The sequence below is a fragment of the Epinephelus lanceolatus genome, chromosome 13, assembly GCF_041903045.1.
Source record: "Epinephelus lanceolatus isolate andai-2023 chromosome 13, ASM4190304v1, whole genome shotgun sequence".
Classification (NCBI taxonomy): Eukaryota; Metazoa; Chordata; class Actinopteri; order Perciformes; family Serranidae; genus Epinephelus; species Epinephelus lanceolatus.
Window position 1 is genome coordinate 7,559,106 of NC_135746.1, and position 17,601 is coordinate 7,576,706.

General features: G+C 40.3%; 1 protein-coding gene across 10 annotated transcripts in view; it reads left to right on the forward strand.

Moving 5' to 3' along the window:
* nrxn3b (neurexin 3b) overlaps positions 1-17,601 on the forward strand; it is a 435,238-nt gene that overhangs the window by 115,073 nt on the left and 302,564 nt on the right. For all 10 annotated transcript variants that reach the window (XM_078173689.1, XM_078173690.1, XM_078173684.1 and 7 more), the window contains one exon: positions 12,099-12,537. In XM_078173689.1, the coding sequence (XP_078029815.1) occupies positions 12,099-12,537 (439 nt within the window). The remainder of the gene's footprint in view (positions 1-12,098; positions 12,538-17,601) is intronic.

Sequence of the window (17,601 nt, forward strand, 5' to 3'; positions counted from 1 at the left end):
AGTCCGGAAAATTGCAAAAACTTTAAATGTGTCCCCAAGTGGAGTCGCAAAAACCATCAAGCGCCACAATGAAACTGGCACACATGAGGACCGACCCAGGAAAGGAAGACCAAGAGTCACTTCTGCTTCTGAGGATAAGTTCATCCGAGTCACCAGCCTCAGAAATCGCAAGTTAACAGCAGCTCAGATCAGAGACCAGATGAATGCCACACAGAGTTCTAGCAGCAGACCCATCTCTAGAACAACTGTTAAGAGGAGACTGCGCCAATCAGGCCTTCATGGTCAAATAGCTGCTAGGAAACCACTGCTAAGGAGAGGCAACAAGCAGAAGAGATTTGTTTGGGCCAAGAAACACAAGGAATGGACATTAGACCAGTGGAAATCTGTGCTTTGGTCTGATGAGTCAAAATTTGAGATCTTTGGTTTCAACCGCCGTGTCTTTGTGAGACGCAGAAAAGGTGAACGGATGGATTCCACATGCCTGGTTCCCACTGTGAAGCATGGAGGAGGAGGTGTGATGGTGTGGGGGTGTTTTGCTGGTGACACTGTTGGGGATTTATTCAAAATTGAAGGCACACTGAACCAGCATGGCTACCACAGCATCCTGCAGCGACATGCCATCCCATCCGGTTTGCGTTTAGTTGGACGATCATTTATTTTTCAACAGGACAATGACCCCAAACACACCTCCAGGCTGTGTAAGGGCTATTTGACCAAGAAGGAGAGTGATGGAGTGCTGCGGCAGATGACCTGGCCTCCACAGTCACCGGACCTGAACCCAATCGAGATGGTTTGGGGTGAGCTGGACCGCAGAGTGAAGGCAAAGGGGCCAACAAGTGCTAAACACCTCTGGGAACTCCTTCAAGACTGTTGGAAAACCATTTCAGGTGACTACCTCTTGAAGCTCATGGAGAGAATGCCAAGAGTGTGCAAAGCAGTAATCAGAGCAAAGGGTGGCTATTTTGAAGAAACTAGAATATAAAACATGCTTTCAGTTATTTCACCTTTTTTTGTTAAGTACATAACTCCACATGTGTTCATTCATAGTTTTGATGCCTTCAGTGAGAATCTACAATGTAAATACTCATGAAAATAAAGAAAACGCATTGAATGAGAAGGTGTGTCCAAACTTTTGGCCTGTACTGTATCTAATAAGTGCATAAAAAAGTCTTAAATCAGTGTATGTTTTTCAGTGTATGTAACTGGTTATAGCTAGTTTTACATTCAGTAATGTTACAGGTAACATTGGAGTTAGAGTTATCTCTTTATTGATGTCTCAAAATAATTGTTGGTTAAATGGCATTGGATAAAAACAAAAACTGCACTTTTTATTACCTAGTTTTGTTCAGTTCATGCATAAAAAGTAACTACGAAAAAGTAGCGCTTTAGTACCTAAAGATGAATAGTAAAATAACGGCAGTGAACAGAAACTAAAACCTACAAACCACTTCTGCAGCTCGGGAGTACTGGTTGTGATATAAGCCAAACGACATAGTCTTGCAATCCTCTATCAGGTGAATGATTGAAGACTTCATCACTGCATGATGAACAAGGTTAGTTGATGCTGGATAGGCTGAAAACACAACAATGTGTTGTGTCGTGTTGTGAATCCAGTCGTATCGATGCTCTGAAGTCGATAGCATGTCTGGCAGCAAACCTTTCTACCATTCACTTTGTCAGAATAAAAGCATAGTGAGATTTGCTGAGGGCCCACAGTCTGTCAACCAAGACAAACATGAGATTAAATTAATTCCAAATTTTGGTGTGAACTCTGGCACCGGCTCAACTGATTTAGATTTAGTATTCAAACAACAGCACGGGAGAGTTGAAGTCGATGAGCTTATGAACTTGAAGATTAGTGCTGAGCCAGTCAAGTCCTGGACGCTGGATGTGGAAGGGGGGAGGGGCGGCGTGGTGAAGTGAAAGGCAACAAATAGCTGCAGATAAGAGCACTTGTGTATATTTGAATATATGACAGGGATCAGTGGTTTGGAAGTGGCCTCAGAAAAGGAGGGAAATTAACTGATTGGTTTGAGAACAAACATATCTCTGGTTTTGAATTAAAGCACCTGCTGATAAGTACTGAGAGTGCAGTTAATCTTATCTTTAAGTGCAGTGCATACGGCGCCATGTTCAACTGTTCTATTTCAGTCTGACAACTTGTGAGACAGATTTATTGAGAAAAAAAAAGTCTATAAATAAGTAGGTGATATTTCCTGCCAAGGCGCTGACTTGTCACTCGCTGCAATGCGTATATCTTAACACGCAAAATGAGACAGAAGGAAGTGAAGGAGGCGAACTAGCTCCCCATGTGGAACCTTACAATTAGGCACTACATCATAGTGCTGTGGTGGGGGTGGAGGGAGGGAGGGTTGTAGCTGTACAGGCAGATGTTGATATTTTGAGCAGTGTGGCAGCGGCAGCCTTTGCAGGGAGGGCAGGAGCAAGTTCATGTGACAGACTGAATGGAGCACCTCACTGTGTGTGTGTCTGACAGGGTACTGTATGTGTTGCAATGAATAGTGGATTATGTGGCACAGCTGAAGCTGCCTGCCTGAGCAAGGTCTGCAGCACTCCTCCTTTTTTGTCACATTAAAGGGACATTTCACCCAAATCACAAACAGCATATTATTCTCCAACACAGCCCTTTAGCAATACGTGCCAAAATTTAAAATATCAATAAATTTAAAACTTCACCCCCGAAATGACCATTGGTATATCAGTTACTCACCTCCTCACCACCTCCTCCACCTATTACATCAAAACAATGAATGAAGGATCCAAAAACAGAGAAAATTCTTGATGAATTGAAGTCATCGGGGTCCACGTTCAACAACGTCAAAATGATATCAAAACGTCTGTTTACAAACTCTCAAACAAATCATGCCATATAATCCAAATTCATTTATCCAATTATATGCTCAGTACTTCCTGAACAGAAAGCTTCTTCTAACAGGGAACTGAACTAATCATCTATGCATCTAAGCTCTTCAAAGCCAGACTCCATTGACTAAAACTGTAATTTAACCTCCCTGAACACAGGAGCTGCTGGTCCACCACCTCGATCAGTAGTTTGATTGGGTTAGTGTGTGACTTTGGTGTTTTCTAAAGGGTTACTGACAGACTGTGAAAATAATGGATGTAGCTACCATGATGTCACCCACTGGTTTGAAGCCTTAAATTTGGCATTACGGCCATCGCCATGTTGGTTTTTTGGAGGCAGAAGTGAGCATATTTGGGCAAGAGGCCGATGCTCTGGAGGAGCGAGGGCAGCCCATCCTTAATTCTGCCTCACTTTAAGCCTTAATAACATTTAAACGAGTGAGTTCTATAAAAATCCCCCCCCTGCACGTGGGGATCTATGGGAATTGACTCACTAGCCAGCCTCAAGTGGTCGTTCAAAGAACTGCAGTTTTTGGCACTTCGGTGTTGGCTTCATGTTGTAGCCCTGGAGGTTGCTGCTTTGTGTTACTATAGATTCACCAGAGTCACACAATACCACAAACATTATTCTATTTTCATACTAATATTTCATACTCTTATTCTTAATTATTATTCTCCATTATTTACATTAGGGTGACGAATCATAGTTTCCTCTCAGGGATCAATAAGGTATTTCTGATTCTGATTCTGTTTATCAAATTACCCATCGAGGCAGTGGTAGACCAGCAGCTCCCATGTTCAGGGAGGTGAAATTACTGTTTTTAGCTGAAGACAGCATTGATGAGTTTAACTTTCTGTTCAGTTCACCATGGTGAAGAGACTTGGTTTACAGTGCATAAGTTGTGTGAGAGTTTGTAAAGAAACATTTTGGTTTCAATTCATCAAGAATTTTCCCAGTTTTTGGACTCTTGGTTCTCTGGAGGCATGTAAGAAAAACAGTTTTTCCTTACAAATTCAACATGTCATTTGAGGGTTGAGGTATTCCTTTAAATGTTCTTGTGGTTACTCGGGGTAACCCACAGACTTTGCTGTAGACGACTATCTTCAGCAAGATATATTTCCTATTTAAAAGAGTTAACGGTTAAGATTGTCTTCAGTAATACATCTGTTTTTTTTTTCTGGTAATATGTTTTTGAGATATAATTTTTGAGACTTAAAGCAACACAAACAAAATTCCAACACTTCCAGTATAGTGGGTTGGGAAAAAAAGCATCAATAGTGAACATTCAAATAACTCACCACATCAAAACAGAGCTATCTGAATGCCTACTCTGGAAATAGGCAAAATTAAAAAGATATTTTATTTGTGATTGTGTCACCTAACCCTTTAATACTGGTCACATCTCAGTCATTGTAATATGGAGGTCAGAGTCATGTTGCTCCCTAATAATTATCACTACGAGGTCTATCTCTTGTTTCATTAGGTCTGTCACTCAAAATTTTCTCATCAATATTTACTCACGATTGTTACATTGATCTGTAGTTAGTAAATAATGTCTGGACTGCATATGACTCTGTCTGTGCAGCTGCATGCATGTATCTGCACAAATGTCATTTTTGTGTGTGTGTTTGAGCCAGTCTCCTCTGTGAAGCTCCGTGAGCACCTTGTTTTTGTGTGTATCCTCACTCCACTTCAGTGGAATTACCCCGCTTCTTCATTAACACTGGAGCTAAATCATGAGCTGACAGCAGCTGTGGCCGGGGCCAAGAGGACATGAGCACTGATCTGAAGTAGATTAGGGAGTGTGTTCGTGTGTGTGTGCATGTGTGCGTCTGTGCACGCGCGCCTTGCGCCTCCACCCAGCTGCCCTTCCCTCACCCTTACCAGGGCCCAATCAATACACCATTCTGGAGCAGAGATGGAGGATCTCGGCTTTATGGAGTCGTTACAGTCCCCTGTGCGTGCATTATGAATGGGCCCCATAAGGCTGGTGATAGGCCGAAGGATAGCGTAGCAAAGCACAGCCATAACAAAGGAAAGGATGAGGTACACATCGCCGCAGCAGCCAGTTCCTCTTTTATGGCATCATTTCTATTACCTTATTGATCAGCCTGCAGCAGAACAGACAAAATCATAATCCCAAAAAAGATCGGGAGCGGGCTGATTGTAAGATTAGTACATCCCAGAATAACACTGCCGTGCCTGGGAGAGTTTGTAAAGACTTTACACTGTCAAGAAAACTGAGATGGAGACCAAGGTTTCAGTGTAAGACCAGCCTGTTGTAGCTCTGATGGAGACCTTGTGTTGTGTCACTGAGCTCAACTCTTCTTTCCAAATCTAGAAAATTCCACTTAATATGTCTCAAAGGCAGAGATGGGCTGCCTTTGAACTCGGGTGAGTTTGAGCGATTTACATCTAAGAGCTACACAGTGACCATCACAGCGCTGCTAAAAAAAAAAGTTGTACATTGCAAATGAGCAGCATTAAAGCATCTTTCTCTTCTCTCTTTCTCTTTTCATGTAATATTCAGTTGGTTCTCTTGCCCAAGAGAAGTCTGAAAGCTTACTGAAAGTGGAATACAAGGTATTTGGCTTCAGAAGAAAATACATAAAAACATCAGTTTTTCAGAGACATCAATAATGTTGGTTAAAATTTTTGAGCCACGGGGCAGCTGCAACATGTCTGTGGAATATTTTCAAATTCATCCCTCTGTTTTTTTATTTGATGTTTATCATAATGTCAGGAAGTACATTGGAGTTGACAGTTGTTTTGGCAGCTTCAATTCTAAATGTTGCCGCTGCTGATTGACAATAATCAGAGAGCCAGATTCTGCCTACATTTCTTCATGACTAGAAGTTAGCTGATAATCACATGCAAGAAAAGAACAAACAGGGACCCTCAAGCACTGAGTCGTATTAGCATGCTTAGCATACTCAAACATAGCAGCAGCATCAGGGTGGCTTTTCAAACTGCATTCATCACTGGAAAATGTCCTCGTAGAGCTGAAATCTAAAGTTGATGTTGTTTGATTATTAATCATTTGCATCATTTTTCAAGCAGTTAAGCTGAATATTCTCCAGTGTCAGCTCCTCAGATGTCAGAAAATTCTACCTGTCTTCTGTGTAATTAAATGGAAATCTTTGGGTTTTGACTCTCTGACAAAACAAAAACTGTTTTCTGTCATTTTATAGATGGATGCTTACCGTAGGTGGAAGTAAACAAGCTGCCAATATTGCAGTGGCACCTTACTTGTAAACCCACGTTTAACATTGTGCTGTATGTAAAGAATTTAACTCTTTAAGGCCTTTTGCCAAGATAGCCATCAAATAGAGCAAGTAAAAGTTTTTACGTGTATAAAATGTATATGTGTGAAAATGAAAATGAATAAATTTGAAAAAGAAGTAAAAAAGAAAATATAGTTGTGTAGGGCTGGGCGATTAATCACATTTTATTTTTAATTAAGATTTTAGCTTCCAACAATTTTTCAAAGCAAGATAAAACGCGAAAAAAACACTAGTTGTGCAGCATTCTGTTTTGCAGTGACACACTTGTTTTGTCTTGTGTTAAAAATCCAGCGCACCCCTTTGGTTTACAGCAGTGCGCGCAGTGTCGCCAACTTGGCAAATTTCTCTCTAGATTTAGGACTTTTCAGACCCTCTGAATTTTACATCTAAAAAGCAACTTGCAATAAATATAGGGACTTCAGACTACCAGTGAAAATGGGGCAGAAATATATTCAAATATATTTTTAACCATACATGCTGCTCGGAGTAATCACAGCACACTGCTTCTGCCAACAGCCCGAGGACTCTCCATCTCTTTTTGTGCCACGTTTATATTTTATATCATAAATTAATTTATCTTCTTCTATGCCTCTGTGCGGGCGATAGCCGTGGCTGTGGCACAGTCTTTATAGGTTTTCCATCCATCGTTCCCATTCTCATGAATGTAATATCTCAAGAACGCCCTGAAATTTCTTCAAATTTGGCACAAACATCCACTTGGAATCAAGGATGAACTGATTAGAATTTGGTGGTCAAAGGCCAAGGTCACTGTGACCTTGTGTTATAGGTGGAAATCACAGAAGGGAAAAACAGGGAATTGTCCCCCCAATATATCATTTGAGGAAACCATACAATTTTAAACTATATAATAATAAAAACTGAAAGCACTTGTACCCATTATAAACGCAACACAATGCATTTATAGCTTTAAAAAAATATTGCATCCTCCCCCCTCACCTGCATCACAATGGTTTGGTCCATGTCTGCATACACCGGCACACAGCAGCACTCTGTGTCAGAGTAGAGGAAACTGAGCTCCAGTCAGTAACTACTTTGCAAAAGTTCACTTAAAGCAAGAGACATGTCCGACACCTTTATTTACTTCTACTTTTCAGCAGAACCAGTCGAAACCAGACAGCGTTTTGTTCTCTTCATTACCTCGCGGTTGAATCTTCTGTGTGAACGCAGCAGTCATACAAACAGCCCAGCCGCTAAAAATCATTCAGAGTCAAAGAATTTTGGACCAATTTTAGTGCAGTTTGGATTCTTACAATTTACAGAAGTGTGTTTACAAAAGAGAAAACTTTTGCAAATGATAACTGTAATATTTCTATATTTAAAATCAACATACCTGAAGCAATTAAGTTCCAAGTATATTTTTCCTGCATTTAAAGTCGTTGCTATGGTGTGATTTTGTTTCTAATCTTTTAAATAAATGAAGACTTGATTAGAAAAAAAAAAAAAAAAAAAAAGGAATGGTCACAGTCTCTGGCAGCCTTCATGGTGATGTGAGCATTTTTTTTTTTACACTGACAGCAAAACAAATAAATCTGCGTCTTTGGGAAAATTAAATCCAGTTAGGCATATATTAGCTTTAATTCAGTTAACAGGTGTTGCCTCTCTCCTACTACTGTAAATAACCAGCATGGTGTGTGAGATAAAATGAGTGACACTTACTGAATGACCACATAAATATATGATGACAAGATAAACTCAAACTGAAACCATCTTCATTGTGATTTTCAGTCTTTGTAATAAGAAAAACAACACAGATATATGATGTACATTGCTAGTCATTCTTGTTAATGCAGGTTGAGCATATTGAAAACCTTTATATATGGACTACTATATTGATAAGAGATGCTGTTCTAAACATTATTACTTTTAATATAATTATTAAATACATTTGATGCTGGTTCCATTTATGTGTGTTCAAACAGTAAATTTGACTGCAACTTTGTCGCCCCCCCCCCCAAAAAAAAAATTGCTCTTGAGAAATATTTCTGTCTATTGTGCACCCCTCCCCCCCAACAAATGGAAATGGAATTTCTTCCCTCGCCTTGTGTCTGTCTTATTCTCTCATATCTCAAGAACGTCTTTGGGGAATTTCTTCAAATTTGGCACAAACGTCCACTTGGTCTCAATAATGAACTAATTAGAATGTGGTGATTGAAGGGCACTGTGACCACACAGAGCATGTTTTAGCCATAAGACAAGAATTCGTGTGCTATTTAGGACAAAATTTCACACAAATGTCTGACTGGATATAGTGATGAAATTTTATATCCAAAGGTCAAAGGTCAACATCATATCTCAGGAACAGAAGGGGAGACGTTTGCTCAGATACTGAATTGGTGACCCTAATCTTGAAACTGTGCTGACTGTATAGATCTTCTGTGTGTGAAGCATCCATGTTTTCACTGACTGTAATTTGACCAGTTTGCAGAGGCATACAACTGTGAAGCGGTAATTCTAGTGTACATTTATTTTTTGTTTGTAATTCAGTTCAGTTATGTTTAAAGTTTAAGCAAAACCACTGTTAAAATAATTTCTGCCAAAATCAAGCAGCCTTAAAGTCATGAAATGCCATTAATTTAAATATTACAATCTAAAAACCTCTAAAACGTTTTGCTCAGTATTAACAGCACAGAAAAGACCTTCTGTTTTTATCTGCTCCATCTGTAGCTTTGACTTTGAAAAAAACAAAACTAAACAACGTGGACAATAAAAGCCTCTGCTTCATGAAATCAATTGTACTTCTGCAAATCTTCATTAATTCCTCACGTTGCGATCATATTCTGAGTCCTGACAAATGACTGACCTTGGACTGCTAAAGACTGAATAATCTGCCCACGTGGGCCATGATGATGATGATGATGATGATGATGATGATGATGATGATGATGACAATGAGCCGCCACTCGCCATTATTCTTTCTACCTGGCCCGGAATTCCACACCAACAGAAACATGTGTCTCCAGTCTTTAATAAACGATGCATCTCTTATGATGACAATGCGAGACATGATAGAGCTTGATGATATTAATCATGAGCTAATTCCTGCTGGGTTAAATTACTAATTAATTGCGGGGTAAGACAGCTGTGGTACGTTAATGTTATTTCCCCCCGAAGGCTGTGTCATACTTCATTTCAGACCAGTGCTTTGAGACTGAATAACTTCCACGTTCACACAGACTACCCTCGCCTGTCGGAGTAGGCGACTGTTGACCATGATTAACCCAAACATCCTCACTTTCATCGTCAGCACGCTCAGTTCTACTCTGACGCTGCAGCGATGGCGACAGTGCTCGAGAGCACTGTAGGGGTCTGTCTATAGAACAAATAATTAATTGATGAATCAAGGAAATGATCAACAATCATCAATATTTTAAAGTCCTTTGCATGTCTTTATCTTTATGTCCGTACAGTTACTACTAAGAAACTTACTGTATTTAAGATATAATTGACTTCATTATACTGTGTGGTGCGTTACCAGTAGATTAAGCGCTCGACAATGTGTGTGGTAAGTATTTTGTTGTGTGTCATGCTCTGGAGATTGAGTGTGGTTATTAAGTGCATTGACAGCTACATCACTGGGTTTGTATTACACACAGACACACACACACACAAGCATATTTTAAAAGCCAGTGGCACACAGTGGCCTCACAGCATTTAATCTTTAAGATCTCTCCCTCTTTTTCTCTCCATTTGCCTCCTGACATATTTTCTCTCCTTCTTCTCTGCTGCCCTTATTCCCACCAGCTCGTCCCTCTCCCCCTGTTTTTTCCCCCTCTCTTTCTCCCCCTCTCGTCAGTCCTCCTCACTGCTCGGGTCACCTGTGTTGATTTACTGTCAAATCTTCCAGGATTATCGGTAATCCCACAGCAGTAAAATCTGTTTGCTGACAGCTGTGCTCCCTCTAACAGTGTTGCTGTTTCCTGCGCACACACTGCCCTATATACCAGAAAAAGCCTGTCTTCCTCCCCAGAAAGGATAAAAAAAAGAAAAAGAAAAAACATTAATTTTCCGCTTCAATGGATTCCAATTGACAATATTCTACTCTCCCTTTCTGTGGTATTTTGTTGTATTTGACTCTAATGTGGGACTGCATTCTACTTTTGTTGATTACTGGGGTTGGAGCAAATTTATCGTGGTTGAATTGGTATAATATTAGGTGTATTCTCTGGGCGTCACACTCACACATACCCCCCCGGGGTCTGCACATCATGTGCATGCTGTGTTTGAGCATTACAGGGAATGGCTGTCTAATAATTTAGCCATTGCTCCTCACACTTGGCTCAGTCGGCAGGTGTTCAATCTAACGAAAATACAGTGATGCATTTGTGTACAATCTCCTTTTCATCTGGGATAAATTGGAGTTGAAATAGAAAATGACTGAGAAACAAATTGGGCCACACACGCCTTAGAAGATATTAGTTTCATCGATCCAGCTGTCCACGAATTGGCAATATGTAATATCACTAGACTATGATGCCATGATATTACAGTTTGCAATGGAGTGCAATTCATTCACATGGAAATAAATATTTTCAACCATTACCATGCGAGCAAATGATCCCTTACAGTTACAAAATAATAAAAAGGTAAATGGAAAAGAATACCCTCTGAAATACACATGGAGGTATAAACATCTTTACACTTGCATGACATGCATTTGTTATGCAGACACATTAAAGGTCTTTGCAGGTTTAAAATGACAAATCCGAATGCAAATGGACCTGGGAGATCCACTCTGAGATCCATTTGAGCCAAAAATTTCTGAAAAATATATTCACCTGATTCGTTTTTGCCTGAGATATTACAGCTACTACATGTCCGAGACGAGGGAAACCTGAGACCCAGACTATTTCATGAACCAGACAAACCCTGTAATTCAAATTGCTACTAAAATGCTAAAAGATGGTTTGATTTAAAAAGGGTGATGAATCCAAAGTCGAACAGGGAATAGGGCTGAGTGTCTATTCTGAGCTGCACATTTTCCTCTTTTTCTCGTCCGCAAAAGTTGAAAAATATTCAACTTAGGTAAAACGCTGCTCGTCACTGTCACTTTTTACCCATCCATCCAATCAGTGGAGGAGGGGCGGGACAAATACCACAAAGACTAACCGTCACATTGCAAACAACAACAACAATGGAGGGGAAATTAATACTGAACTCACACACGCTGGCGGTTCTGTCCTCTCTCCCTTTGTGCTTCAGCCTTCCTTTCATTTAGAGAAAGTACTCTACTTTGTGCCAACACTTTTACTACTACAGATATTCTGTATCATAGCAACCAGCTGCAACCAAAGCCTCAGCCCCTTATTGCTCCTTGTTGTCCTAACAAGTATTTAATTTGTTTTCAAACTGTCATCTTTGTCAGTTGAAAAGCAACAATATACATAATATTATCCTAATAATAAAACTTATTTACAAAGCACTGAAATCAGGATAAATTAGGTAATTTGCAAGAACAACCAAAATAATGGCAGTAATACCACATATCACGCTGTGGAGCCACCCTTAATCACCGCAGGGGAAATTCCATCACTGTGACAGCCCTAGTGGTTGCTGTTGTGATGTTCACAGTGGTTAAAAGTTGCTCAAATTATGCATAGACCTACAAATATAACAATAAACTTTGTCAATATGGACATGCTACATGTGGTTAGATCGGTTAGAGTCTCCACAGTTCAGTGGAGCTTTGGAGCACCAAAGTATCATTCATTCAGATATACAGGCATGATAAACAACAGAGGACAGGACCTGCAGTTATAAAACAGGACCCGACCTGTACCCAGTTGGCAGAATAAAACATGGACCCAACCCTGTATGGATCCCAGATCTAGTCTTGGGTCCTAAGGTCCAGGTCAATTTGTTAAAATACATACATATATGAGAAGTCTCAAACCCATTTATTTTTTCCCCAGGTGGTGTACAAGAACAACGACATCCGTCTGGAGCTGTCCCGCCTCGCCCGCATCGTGGACCCCAAGATGAAACTCCAGGGCGATGTGGTCTTCAAGTGCGAAAACGTCCCCACCCTCGACCCCATCAACTTCGAGACGCCCGACTCCTATCTGGCCTTGCCGAAGTGGAACACCAAGCGCGTGGGCTCCATCTCCTTCGACTTCCGCACCTCCGAACCCAACGGGCTGATACTCTTCACCCACGGGAAGCCCCAGGACAGACGGGACGCAAAGGGCCAGAAGAACAACAAGGTGGACTTCTTTGCGGTGGAGCTGCTGGATGGAGGGCTGTACCTGCTGCTGGACATGGGCTCCGGCACCATCAAGGTGAAGGCCACACAGGCGAAGGTTAATGACGGCGCCTGGCACCATGTGGACATCCAGAGGGACGGTCGCTCAGGTGAGGACTGAGGGGAAAGGTTTTGTACATTTACCTACTCATAGTCGTACAGTTTACCTATAGTTGAATAAGAGACATGATTTCTGTTTAACACCACTGTCACAGGTTGGTGAAGTGTGATCAGCATGGTTTGGTGAGAAGGCACTGGGGTCTTGTTATCTAAATGTTTTTATTTCTCTCCATCTTTCACACACAAACATATAATAGTTTCAATCAGGAAACTGAACTCAATTAAAAATCTGTTGCTTTTGGCTGTACTGTAAATGAATTTATAGGCAGAGCTCACAAGGCAGCTAACTAACAGCTAGAGCAGAGAAAAGTCACACCAAGAGAGACACAGGTACACTCCTGAGCAATATGTCTCTAAATACTGATTGAAAAATGAGTGGTATCTCTTGCCGTATCGCTGTGGTGACTTCATTAAATCATGTCAGTCATTGTTTCAAATTGGAAACCTACATTTTAGGGTGAAAAAATCCACAATTGTTTTCACTGTAACAATTAGTTAGGTAAAGTCAAAGGGTTCGTATGTTTCTTGGTCTTTAACCAGAACCCTATTTTCCCATGTTTTTATGTCTAAGTGACTTATGAGAGCTACAGTTTTTAAAATTGGTATAGAGTGAAACCATTGCAGCTGCACAACAAGCTGCAATGTAATTATTTAGGGGCGTGTTCCCACTATTGCTTTACGTGTGTTTTTGTCACTGACAGGCTCAGATAATTATTTTAAGTGTCTGACAACATTATGGAAAGGATCCCTACAGCAAACAGCCTCTTTGTAAAACACACTTCAGTCAAAGTCAGCAGAAACACAGTGGCCTTCATTTATCAGTCTAATCGAAATCATCTAACATGCATGTTATTCGTGAAATGTTCATATCTCGCTGATCACAGCACGATCAGGTGTTGATAAATATGGCAGCTGAAAACAATCACCGTTTACATATCCCGCCCCGATATATTCTCCATTTCAAGACCTCACCTGTAGAGTTTACAACATGGAGAAACGTAACATGGCCAAGAAGAGAAACTTCTCTGAGCTAAAAATGGAAACGCTGACGTCACAGGTCCAATTTAACCAGCTGGTTTTATTTGGCAGCCTGAAATGGGCATCAAAGGAATTCGGAAAAAAACATTAGTTACTGAGACACAAAAACATGGGGCAATACAGGGAATCGCCTTGTTGTTTACAAATACTTCCGGGTAGAAAACCAGCAGAGTTTAGCTATATATATCTCACATTTTTCCCATCACTATATCACCGTTTAGACTAATCTGATGTTTGTAAAGTCTATCAACACAATGATTGAACAAACATTACTATTTCTGTGTGCACGTTTTGTAATTAACAATATGGTGGGCTAACATTAGCTGGGCTAACCTTTAGCTGTTAGCCATTAGCAGTGTCTGTAATAACTCTAACTCAATAAACGGTCCGTGAAAAAAATATTTTTTCCAGCGGATGTCTTAGTTACAACATGACTGAGCTAGCAAAGCAGTTTTGTGTTGCTATGTGTGGTATTTATTCAGTTTTGGGAAATCACAATGTCTAGAAAGCATCAGTGGCTGCAGCTGACAGGGACGGGTCCATGTCATTGGTCTGACATCCCATTAGTCCGACGTCCCGTTGTTCCGATATGTGATTATACTAGGCTATACTGTATTTGTGTACCATAGAGGATCAGCAAACGCAACAAAAGTAGGCTACTGGTCGAGATACAAGTGTCATAGGGAGAAGACAGTGAAACACCATAACCTCCTGTTATTAACTCTGGGGTCCGGGTTGTGTGGGGAGTTCTCCACGGTGCTGAACGGCTCCCGGCGGGCATATTTCTGCCTTGATGGTGCGCCGCAACCGGCTCTGGGTCAGCTGGGAAAGGCTTGAGGCGAAGCAGGCTCACGGCTTATGTGTTTGCCACTTTCTTTTTCATTTTAACCCACACCATGATGTTTTCCTGACCCTAACCAAGTGGTTTTTGTGCCTAAACCTAACCAGACCTTAACCACAGGGCATCATGATGATTTCAGAACAACAGGACTTCGTAACAATGGGTTTAATATGGTTGGAACAATGGGATGTCGGACCAGTGGGCTGTCGGACCAATAGGCAGTTCCCACAGGGACAGCTAACAGCAGCAGCAAAGCTAACATCAGGACGTCATCTGTTAAAAGCCTCTCATTGTCGGATACAACATGAAACTACTCCAGTTAGCTCAATCATGTTGTAATTAAGACATCTGCTGGAAAAAAAAAAAAAAAAATCACGGACCGTTTATTGAGTTACTGAGTTATTACAGACACAGCTAATGGCTAACAGCTAACGGTTAGCCCAGCTAATCTACGATAAACATGTTATTAATTACAAAACGTGCACACAGAAATAGTAATGTTTGTTCAATCATTGTGTTTATAGACTTTACAAACATCAGATTAGTCTAAACGGTGATATAGTGACGTGAAAAATGTGAGATATATATAGCTAAACTTTGCTGGTTTTCTACCTGAAATATTTGTAAACAACAAGGAGATTCCCTCTATAGGGTCCAGGTTGAAAAATACCAACGTTACCCTTAAAGTCTCTAGAATGGCAAAAAAATAATAACAAATGCTCGTCCTCATACTCGTCACTACTCAACGACAAAGTGCTGTTTTCAAAAGGCTAACAGTGTTGATGTGTCATCACACCCAAAGGTAAAAGCTGCAGATTTGAGAGGCTGTAAGCAATCAATTATTCTGTTTTTTAGCTTTTTACTTTACCTGTTGGCAAAATGTATAGAAACCTAACTCATTCTAATAACCACATTCCTACATAAAACCTACCCCTGCAATTTTATTTATTTCTGAATTACTAATTCTTCCAATTTATTGTAATTGACTTAACAGTGAATTATTATGAAAAACCCAAGAGCATTTCTTTGTACTCAAAGTACAAAAATGATGGTGAAAATTTGTAAAGAATGTTTGCCATCATTACCTCGCAGTCGCACTTTTCACTAATTTACAAAACCATTTTCCTGCAGAAAAGCACTCTGAAGTTTTAAAAAATATGATTCAAATGGTTTTGATGCACTCAAATGGGATGGGAATTTGAATATAGAAAAACCCTCTCTGGAATAATTATGACACTGCAGACTTGTTGTAGCTGTCACGTTGTAACTGTACCAGCTGTAAAAATTAAAGTTGTAATCATGTTACTGCTTATTTCAGCTTTTCTCCTGCATCCACAGGGCGATGTAGACTCCCTCAATATATTCATTTCAGTGATGATTTATTGCCAGGATAAAGTCATACTTTTCTCCAGATAGCTAGTGACTCTATTTCCCTCCTCTTCCTCCCATCTGTATGTCCTCTGACCTCAAAACATGGCCAGATACACAGAAGGTATTAGGAGAAGATCATATTAGAGAGAAGGGTTAGAAACTTGTGTTGCCTTGAGCACCAAACCCAACACAATCTCTGCATTAGGTGGGATCCTCCCGAGAACTAGGGTGTGTTAGTCGGCGCTACAGCCTGTGTTATATATCAGGTTAGAGCAGCCAATTTAGCCGTGTGTCAGAGCTCGCTGCTTTGATTAATCACCGGCACAGCCCCCAGTGCGATAGCAGAGCAGAAAGTAGGATTTTCACAGGGAAAAAGAGGAATGAGACAGATATATGGATACCAGGCTGAGGGATGGTTAAGAACAGGCATAATCACACTTGTGGCTTGAGTGAAATGTTAATAGGAGTTGCAAGTGAATTAAATTTCTTGTCCGGAGATCTCCAGCCAGAATCTCTCTGTCTGGCTGCAAGGTGAACGTAACACAAGGAAAATGTTATTGCACCTTTTTCAGGAGGGTTACATTTGGGGTTTGTGTACGAGTGATCATTTCATCTCCTCTCTGCGTTTACTTGGTGCAGGATATTGTTCATGGAACAGTTTAGTTAAACCTTCCTTTTGTTCTGTCTTTAATTAATTACCTATATTTAAAATCCTAATCTGAAATTATTAGGCCACATTAATTACAGGTGTACATGCATGTGTAATTGAGGTCTGGCTTACTATTTCTTTTTTTTTGGTTCATTAAAAGGTAGCTTCACTGTATTTCAACCTGGACACAATTATCCTGTGTTATTGTGTCTAAGTGACTAATGGGAGCCACAGTTTTTTAAAGTGGGTTAGTATTGAGCGAAACGAAACAAGCTGTAATCACTTGGGGCATGTTTGCACCATCAATTTATGTTTACTTAGAGTACTTTTTTCTTCACTGACAGGCTCAGATTATTATTCTAAGTATACGATAAGATGGAAAGGATCCCTACAGAGATAGACCTTTTAGTTAAAAGGTAGGGTCTTTTTTGTTCAACCAGAAACAGCCCCAAACCAGACTCCATTTAAATAAACAGTGATTTTAGCGTGTATAGAGGCAGCATGTTTTTACATCGAACTGGATGAATTAAGGGTTAATTTCAACCAAACCAGAGCTGGTGATTGTTGGAACAGCAGAAAGACGAAGCGGGACAGGTTTTGTGAGTTTTATTTTCTCTCTGTCACCTTTGAATGGAATGTATTTACCTTTGATAAAATTTCAGTTTATTTAAATGGAGTCTGGTGGATTCTGCGATGGCGATTTCGGGGCTGTTTCTGGGTAATCAAAAAGGTCTAACTCTGTAGGGATCCTTTCCATAATGTTGCTGGACACCTGCAATAACAATCTGAGCCTGTCAGTGGCAAAAACAAACAGTTATAGTGGATGTAAATTGCTGATGCCAGATGCACGTGTGTTGACATTAGAGCCTGTTTGCTGCAGCCCTCTTGCTCAGTTGTTCCCATTAATCACTTGGACATAAAAACATGGGAAAATAGGATCCATATGGACAAACACAGAAGTTGTTTTTTAAGTAATCATGATTTGAATTATTGCAGCTTCCAAATTAGTTCAAAAATAGCCACCCACAAACATAACAGGAGATATGAGTCAGCCTTTGGTTTAATCACTGTTTATCACTGTTTGATGATCCAGGTGCTTCGGTTGGTTTTAGAGTTGACTGATTTGCAGGATGTAAATAAACAGGCCTTTCCAAA